This window comes from Oryza glaberrima, chromosome 3, assembly GCF_000147395.1.
Source record: "Oryza glaberrima chromosome 3, OglaRS2, whole genome shotgun sequence".
Classification (NCBI taxonomy): Eukaryota; Viridiplantae; Streptophyta; class Magnoliopsida; order Poales; family Poaceae; genus Oryza; species Oryza glaberrima.
In genome coordinates this window covers 18,489,811-18,499,276 of record NC_068328.1, presented here as the reverse complement: position 1 = coordinate 18,499,276, position 9,466 = coordinate 18,489,811, and the positions used below count along the sequence as shown (strand labels likewise).

Below are 9,466 nucleotides of genomic sequence, written 5' to 3'. Positions count from 1 at the left end.
GCAACATATATGTAAATCTCATACTAATTAGTGTCATGAAGCACACTATATTCTCATGCAGAGAATTGCAAGACTCGTAGAAGAGTTTATGATGACTCACGAAGAGTTTTTCTCCTAGAAGTGAGAATATTTCTCATAGCAGAGAAAATGACTTCCAGAAGAATAAGTTGATCCCTATAGGACTACGCTAATGTATGAATTACCGGTTAATCTCCATATAACACTGATAACTCGTACTCCTATGAAGTGGACAGACCCATTCAAACGAATGAATTGGAAAATCACATCCACTAGCATGCAAGTGGATCAGTAGTTTTCTACATACTATGAAGGTGTAAGAATTTATATATCATGAAGATATACTTATTGATGGTATTTGGTAATCTTATTAATTCCCCTAATGCCAAAATATAGACCGGTTTATGTCACTCTAAGTGGTTTAAGCTAATTGTTGAAGGTTAGTGAAACAACCAAATTGGTAATGATTGATAAATCCATTAAGAGAAAGTTGCATAATATTTAACCTCTTGTATTGAGCTAATTATTTTATACATACCGCATATGTGTATCGTTGCAACTTATTTTCCCATAGTCCTCCGTAAGGATAAAACTTTGTTTGTATTGCACATTTGAATAAGTGGTTATACATATTGCTCCTATACGTTGATTTATTTCTCATGTTCATAGTAGAACTTATGAAATAAGTAAACGAAAGATTAAACATTGTAGTAATTTTATTATCATTGTTTTACACATTAATAAAAATATGGTTATGACATTGGAACATGGAAGTTTCAACGGATGTCTTATTGAGGGGGAGTGCTAAACATTGATTATCATACTTAAGTCTTGGAAGTCTTATATTTGATTTACCAAGAATTAATCAAATTAATCATTGTTTTGATAATTTATCTTGAAGGTTATTACCGCTATATTGTTGTGTTAATCCAAGTCGATTAATATAATAAAGCATATAGATCATTAGCTATTTATGAAGAATAGTCAATCTTAAAGATTATGCGATCAAGAAGATCGTGTGTTGTACTCTTTTTCTCTTAGTGAGTTTTTACTTGAATATTTCTCATGCAAGGTTTTTAACGAGGCAACAAATGCAGTATAACTAGCGTGTATGATGTACTCTTTTCTCCTATCCTTTTCTCCCACTGGGTGTTTGGATGGAGTTTTTAATGAGACATGTGTATAGCGCGGTATTCGCCCAAGGGGGGATGTTATGAAACTATTATCTCCTGCCAGAGATAAATATAGGCTCATACCAAATATATGGAAACGTATCTTAATAGGACTTTTCCTATTATGGGTATATATACTGAGAGAGAGGGCTTGAGAGGTTGGTTGATATATTCACATATGGTTAAAGCAATAAAGCTGTGATGCCCCTCCTTATATCCGTGTTCATCTACTATATGATTGTGTGCATGAGATCGTCGTCTTCTACTCCGGATCAGCGAATAGGCCACCAATTATTCAACAGATTGAATGAACTTTAAAATAAGACCACAACACGAAACACATAATATAAGATTGTACAATCTATGGTGAAGATAAAACACAAACGATCTAATTAATGATCAGATTTTTCTGGTTAATATGAATACAGAAAATATCTAATTAGTATATGTAGAGTTAAATACGTTGGGAAGAGTGAAAGAGAATAAATATTAACTTTTTAAAGAATAATTCTACTCCCATTGTTACTACTAATGTAATACTGTTTCTCAGATTTATTTTCTTATTTTTGTTTCGAATTTGAAAATGGCCTTAATCCATTTGAAACCCCTAGTGAAATTTCAGTTTGATATGGCTCGAGAGGTTCAAATGTCTCAAAATCCGAGTAGATTTAATTCGAATTTTTAATATTCAAGTAAAGAGAAATACTACTACATCTGTCGCAAGTGAATATAAGTGTATTGTTAGGAGTGGAAGGGATAAATTAAGAGAGAGGAATAATTACCTAGCTGCCTCATGTACCTCCGTTTCAGGTTATAAGACTTTCTAGCATTGTCCATATTTATATAGATGTTAATGAATCTAGACACACATATATGTCTAGATTCATTAACATATATATGAATAAGAGCAATGCTAGAAAAACTTATAATATGAAACGGAGGAAGTATTAAATAAGGGATGGTGGAGTGCGGGAGAGTATATAAGGTTAAGATGTGGAGAAATTTGAATAACATGTGCATGATGGTATAATTAGGACTGTAGGATTGTACATATTTTGTGATAAAATCTGAATCTACAATTATACTACTCCCAAATAGTTCGCTTTCTAAGATTCGAAATTTATCCTAAAAATTTGTTACTCTAAAGTACTAGTACTTGTCACATTCATCACCTCCCATTTAAATTTATCTCTATTCAATCCCCAAGTACCACTCCACTTCAGCACTCCTAAACATACATCATTTAATAGGAGGCACTACAATTTTTTTAAAATCGTAATTTATACTAAATTATCTAGAACAATAAGTATTTTAGAATGGAGTACTCATTTTTTAGACCAAAGCAAGGCAATACTTAAGGGTTTCATTGCAGTTAGTACCAGTTTACTACCCTAAGGATATCCACATATTTGAAGTATTAAACGACAGAATCCGCCTGCAAACCACGAGATGAATTTATTAAGCCTAATTAATCCGTCATTAGAAAATGTTTACTGTAGCACCACATTGTCAAATCATGGCGTAATTAGGCTTAAAAGATTCGTCTCGCAATTTACACGCAATATGTGTAATTAGTTATTTTTTCGTTTATATTTAATATTCTATGCATGTGTCCAAACATTCGATGTGACAGGGTGTAAAATTTTGTCAGAGGATCTAAACAGGCCAGTAGTATAAAACTAATCCATAGGCAATACAATATTTCATTCAGCCACCTAATAATATTGTGGAACTAGTCAATAGCAAGGAAATAGCAAAAGCCACCCAAGCATATGGGTTGCCTATACAGAATAAAATATGTTACTATTTGTCTTTACTTGCTCTCTCCTCGTAATATTACTTGCTATCTAGGGTGTGTTTAGTTCACGTCAAAATTGGAAGTTTAGTTGAAATTGGAACGATGTGATGGAAAAATTGAAAGTTTGTGTGTGTAGAAAAGTTTTGATGTGATGGAAAAGTTGAAAGTTTGAAGAAAAAGTTTGGAACTGAACTCGGCCCTACTTCCTCCGTCCCCAAAAAAAAAATCCAAAACTGGGTTTGAATCTGGACATGCACTGTGTGTCCAGATTTAAACCTAGGATTGATTTTTTTTCAGATGGAGGGAGTATATATATTGTGAATATTACAATAATTAAAACCAATATATATATGGGTCCTACCTATACGTATTACTCACTCCGTCTCATAATATAAGGGATTTTAAGTTTTTGCTTACACTGTTTGACCACTCGTCTTATTCAAAAAATTTTAGATTTATTATTTATTTTTTTACTTACTTTATTATCCAAAGTACTTTAAGCACAACTTTTCGTTTTTTATATTTGCACAAATTTTTTAAATAAGACGAGTGGTCAAATAATAAAAAAAACTTAAAATTGAGATGGAGGGAGTACTTTTGTTTTATATATATATATATATATATATATATATATATATATATATATATATATATATATATATATATATAACCTAAAAGAGAGAGAGGGAGGGAGAGAGGGAACAGAGGAAGGCACCAAAGAAAGAGGTGGGGGTAGAGCCGCAGAGAGAGCCTCTCTTAACTGCAGCCATAAATTATCCACCCTTGCCACATTGAGAATTTCGGAACACGGTGCAGGAGGGCAGCAGCAGAAGCAGCAGAATGGAGGAAACTTTTTAAAGCAGAAGCAGCGAGGATGGATAGCGTTGCATCGCACGCTTATTACTACTCTCTGCTTCCAAGTTGTTGCAATGCAAACAGACCCGTCCCCTTTGGCTCCCTTCCCCACCTTCCCTTCCTTGCGCGCGCACACAGCAGATGAACAGATGCGCGCTCTCTCTCTCTCTCTCTGCTTCATGACTGTGCCTGTGTCTGCCACCCCCATTAATACCAACCCCATCTCGCTCCCACTTCAGTCCACACTCAAGTAGTACTACTACTCCATTCCCCCTCCTTCTCCACCCTTCCCTTCTTTTTGCCCCCCTACCATCCAACCATCCAAGAACCCCCTTTCTCTCTCTCTCTCTCTCTCAGGCAAGAAACGGCGCTCAAGAGCAAGAAGTTGCTGCCATGGCGTGTTGATACTCTTACTACTACCACCAAAAAGCTGTGCACGGACAGGTTAAAGCGGTGTACCGCTGACTCGCGCGGCCATGGAGGGGGAGCGGGAGGGGGTGGTGGCCAAGAACGAGGACAACGCAGGCGGAGGTGGTGGTGGATTAGGTACAGGTGGTAATGGTGGTGGCGGCGGCGGCGGCAGCGCGAACGGGCGGAGGAGGTGGAGGGGCGGGGGCAGCAGCGGGTATAGGCAGCACCCGATCATCCAGGCCTACCCGGCTCTCCTGCCGCTGCCGATAAACGGCGCCACCGGCCACGCACACATCAACGGCGCGGTCTCGCTGCCGCTGCCTCTGCCGCCGCCGGTGCTGCTGTACCTGCAGCCGCCACCGCCACCGCCGCTGCTGCCCCTGCTCCCCAAGGTCGCCGCCGCCACGTTCTACGGCAAGCCACCCAAGGCGGCCGACACGGCACCGAGGGGCTCAATGTGGAAGCACAGGCCATCGAAAAAGCCGCCACCGCATGCCATTACCGCCGCGCTGCTGCCGCTCCCGCGGGGTAAGGAAGGCGCTCCTTTTTCTTGGTTACTTCCCGCCGCATTGCGCTGCGGCCACCCATTTAACACCTCACAAAGCAGCGTGCAAACACAATAACTACTAGTACTAGTTCATCTCTACTACTAGCATCTACTCCATGGTCCATGCTACACTAGCTGCTGTTGCTTTTGTTGGATTCTTGATCCATTTACCCTTGCCTTGTAGCTCATTTTTTATTCTCTTCTTCCGATTATGTCTTTATAGGGTGTGTTTAGTTGCTGAAAAAGTTGGAAGTTTAAAGAAAGTTCGGAATTTGGAAAAAAAGTTGGAACTAAACACGGCCATATATATCAAGAAGTGGTTAATGCATAGTAGCAAACAGTTATTATAATGGTAATAGAAGGATGATTTGCAACAGTATTTTGTGATCAATGCTTCAGCGCCAGCAAGTTTTCTTAGGAAGCTGTGGTTTTATGGATTCCTGCTGAGATTATTATGTTTCATCTTGTGCCGTCGCTATCATACTGTACTTGCCTGAGGCAGCCAATGTTGTGTGATTATTGATGATACCTTTTCTTTTGAAAGTTAGTACCCCTTCCCCTCTCAAGGAAGGGTCTGACCATCTTTTAGGAAGGCACTCCCTTTTTTTAACCAATGATGTACCACTATCTTGGTGTTTGTGCATGCCATAGAAAATATTATTCTACTTATTGATTTATTATTGAATGATATTTCCCTCTAACCCTGTCTTTTGATTTATAATTTTCTCTAGATTTAATCATCGGTAAAGCTGTTTAAATTTCTTCTTCTTCTGGCTCCTTACATGAAGGTATTGATTTGCTAACAGATGGCAAGGCGCTTCAGGAGAAAATATTCTTCGCAAATGAAAGAAAAACATCTGAAAAGGAGGTAAATCATGTAGACACCCATGAGAAGTTTACTGTTGCACCACTGGATAATGCAATAGCACGGAGACCTGACATGGGTGGTGTTGAGGGGGCCGAGATCCCTCTTTCTGCAAACCATTTCCTTGTCCAGTTTGATCCTGGCCAGAAGATTTTCCATTACAATGTTGACATATCTCCGCGTCCATCAAAAGAAACAGCAAGAATGATCAAGAAAAAATTAGTTGAAGAAAATCCAAGTGTTCTCTCAGGTTCCCAACCAGCCTTTGATGGCCGCAAGAACTTATATAGTCCTGTTAGATTTCAGGAGGACAGGGTTGAGTTCTTTGTCAGCCTCCCAGTTGCATTAGCACGATGTTCAGTAGTTAAAGAGGATACTGGCCACATGCTTGACAAACAGAAACTCAAGACTTTCAAAGTGAATGTCCGGTTGGTTTCGAAGTTATGTGGTGAGGACTTGAACAAATATCTGAACGAGGACAAGGATGGCATCCCTCTTCCACAAGATTACCTCCATGCATTGGATGTTGTGCTGCGTGAAGGTGCTATGGAAAGTTCTATCCTTGTGGGTCGGTCACTGTATGCACGCTCCATGGGGGAAGCAAGGGACATTGGTGGTGGTGCTGTTGGATTAAGAGGTTTCTTTCAGAGATTGAGGCCAACCAAGCAAGGCCTTGCCCTTAATGTTGATCTCTCACTCTCAGCTTTCCACGAGAGCACAGGCATAATTTCATACTTGCAGAAGCGCTGTGACTTCTTGAAGGACCTTCCACAGAAGAAAACAAGGGCTTTGGCAGAAGAGGAGCACAGGGAGGTGGAGAAAGCATTGAAAAATATCCGGGTATTTGTGTGCCATCGTGAGACTAATCAAAGGTACCATGTGCATAGCTTGACTAAGGAGACAACAGAGAAACTCAAGTTTCGCGACCGAAGTGGGAAGGATCTTATGGTGGTGGATTACTTCAAGGAGCACTATAACCATGATATACAATTCAGGAACCTTCCATGCTTGCAGATTGGCAGGAGCAAGCCATGTTATGTGCCAATGGAGCTTTGTGTAGTTTGTGAGGGCCAGAAGTTTCTTGGCAAGCTGTCTGATGAACAAACTTCTAAGATTCTGAAAATGGGTTGTGAAAGACCGAGTGAAAGAAAGGGAATCATAAAGGGTGTTGTCAAAGGTGCATTTCATGCAAGAAGGTATGGTTCTTCATTCTTGTCATTTTCTTTTGCAGCAGTTTTGAGCTATAGAAATCACATAAATGTAAGCGTAGCTATCTTTTTTTTATTGCAGCGATACTTATGCTGATCAGTTTAGTCTCCAAGTGTCGAAACACATGACGAAACTCTCTGGGAGGGTTCTCTTGCCCCCAAAATTAAAGCTTGGCAGCAGTGGGCGCATCAAGGACATAACACCGGACCGATTTGATCGACAGTGGAGCTTTCTGGATAGCCATGTTGCAGAGGGTTCCAAGATCAAGAGTTGGGCCTTGATAAGTTTTGGTGGCACCCCGGAGCAGCACTTTTGCATTACAAAGTTTGTGAACCAGCTATCAAATCGGTGTGAGCAGCTAGGAATTCTGCTAAACAAGAAGACCATTATCAGCCCAATATTTGAGAGGATTCAACTACTCAATAACGTGGGAATTTTGGAGGGCAAGCTCAAGAAAATTCAAGAATCTGCATCAGGCAACTTGCAGTTGCTAATCTGTGTCATGGAGAGGAGGCACCAAGGCTATGCTGATCTGAAGCGAATTGCAGAAACATCCATTGGTGTTGTGACACAATGTTGCCTTTACTCCAACTTGAGCAAGCTGACCTCTCAATTCTTGACGAATTTGGCTTTGAAGATCAATGCGAAACTCGGTGGCTGCAATATTGCCCTATACAGCAGCTTTCCATGCCAAATTCCTAGAATATTTTTGTCGGAGGAGCCGGTGATGTTCATGGGTGCTGATGTCACACACCCGCATCCCCTTGATGATTCAAGTCCATCAGTGGTTGCTGTAGTTGCAAGCATGAATTGGCCGTCAGCAAATAAGTACATCTCCAGGATGAGATCACAGACACACCGGAAAGAAATCATTGAGCAACTGGATGTTATGGCTGGTGAACTGCTTGAAGAGTTTCTAAAAGAAGTGGGGAAGCTCCCAAGCAGAATCATATTCTTCAGAGATGGTGTGAGCGAGACACAGTTCTACAAGGTGCTGAAGGAGGAGATGCATGCAGTGCGCACAACTTGTTCGAGGTATCCGGGTTACAAACCCTTGATCACATTCATCGTAGTTCAGAAGAGGCATCACACTAGACTCTTCCACAGGGAGAGGAATGGCAGCTCGTCACACTACTCTGATCAGAACATACCACCAGGAACAGTTGTGGACACTGTGATTACACACCCAAGGGAATTTGATTTCTATCTGTGCAGCCACTGGGGCACCAAGGGGACGAGCCGGCCAACTCATTATCATGTTCTGTGGGATGAGAATAACTTCCGTTCCGACGAAGTGCAGCAGCTGATACACAATCTTTGCTACACATTTGCTCGGTGCACCAGGCCAGTTTCTCTTGTCCCACCGGCTTACTACGCACATCTCGCGGCATATAGAGGCAGGCTGTACCTTGAGAGGTCAGATACAACTATGTACAGGGTCACTCCGTTGCAGACTGTGCCGCTACCTAAGCTCAGAGACAATGTTAAGAGGCTCATGTTCTACTGCTAGCTTCACCGCCCTGAATTTCATGGTATCGGGACTCTCCTACAGTAATTTTCCTCCCAAAAAAAAAGGTGTTTCAGATGTTATCTTTAACGTATATCGCCTGTCATCGTGTTTTTCTATATTTGTCCGAATTTTGGAAAATATGTATAGTGCTCCTGGACAGAAATCCTGTGCATCATAACATCTTACAGCAGTTGGCACTTAGTATTTATGCAAAAATTCTGAAACCAAACTGTTTCATTCCCATAGATGATGTTGGTAAGGTGGGGGTTTACCTATTTGTACAGTCTGGATAGTGAGGTGGTCCTGGAGATGAAGATACTGCTGTCGTGTTCCAAATTTAATTTCGTTTAAATTACTGCTAATTTTGTAGTTGCGTTCCAGGCCACACAATTATGTGTAATACACTACCTAGATCATTATGGGTTGTTGTGCATTAACAGTTCATAATCCTGCACAAACATGCATCATGTAGATAATAATCAAATTAAAAGGTATTAATTTTGTGAGGATGAATATATTTGATCTGAATTATAGGTGGAAGAACATTAATGGTAAAACCGTGCTTCTATATCCTTCTAGCCATCAAATGACAAGGAATTTACATGAAGGTTTAGATCGTAAGGGTTTATTCGGAATACAACATAGAAATTTGTTAAGATTGTATGTGTGAAACTGTTGACGAAAAATTCGCGCTTGGCCGATAGTGATAGATCTGTGTTGGTGCAAACTAAGTCGACAGATACAGCGGCCTGGGAGATCTGCTTATCTCCAATGCAAGTCCAAAATATTGATGAGATATAGGCGTGCTAGTCAGTTTGATCCTGCAACCGATAAGATGTGTAAATTGAAGATCAAAGAGCCGATTAGCTAATAAGTCGATATAGCAATGCTAGGCAATGCCACTACCAGTCGATGTCGATAGGATTTTGAGCAATCAGCTATATATCAAATGTAGATTTTGGCACTTGAGTTAATAATGATATAAAGATAATCGGCTGATGATAATGTAATAAAACAATAATGTAATCCAGTAGATACCAATCGGTCAATAATGATATAATAGAGTAATTGCTTGATCCGA

General features: G+C 40.2%; 1 protein-coding gene across 2 annotated transcripts; it reads left to right on the top strand.

Annotated features, from left to right (window-relative positions):
• Window positions 1-3,975: 3,975 nt before the first annotated feature.
• LOC127765128 (protein argonaute 7) lies at window positions 3,976-8,614 on the top strand. Of its 2 annotated transcripts, none has more exons than XM_052289967.1 (3): window positions 3,976-4,782; window positions 5,590-6,862; window positions 6,957-8,614. In XM_052289967.1, the coding sequence occupies exons 1-3, from the start codon at window positions 4,320-4,322 to the stop codon at window positions 8,383-8,385; spliced, it is 3,165 nt and encodes a 1,054-aa protein (XP_052145927.1). In that variant the 5' UTR covers window positions 3,976-4,319; the 3' UTR covers window positions 8,386-8,614. The 2 variants fall into 2 exon arrangements, with proteins under 2 accessions (XP_052145927.1, XP_052145928.1); XM_052289968.1 differs by having other exon boundaries at window positions 3,977-4,782; window positions 5,608-6,862.
• Window positions 8,615-9,466: the final 852 nt, after the last annotated feature.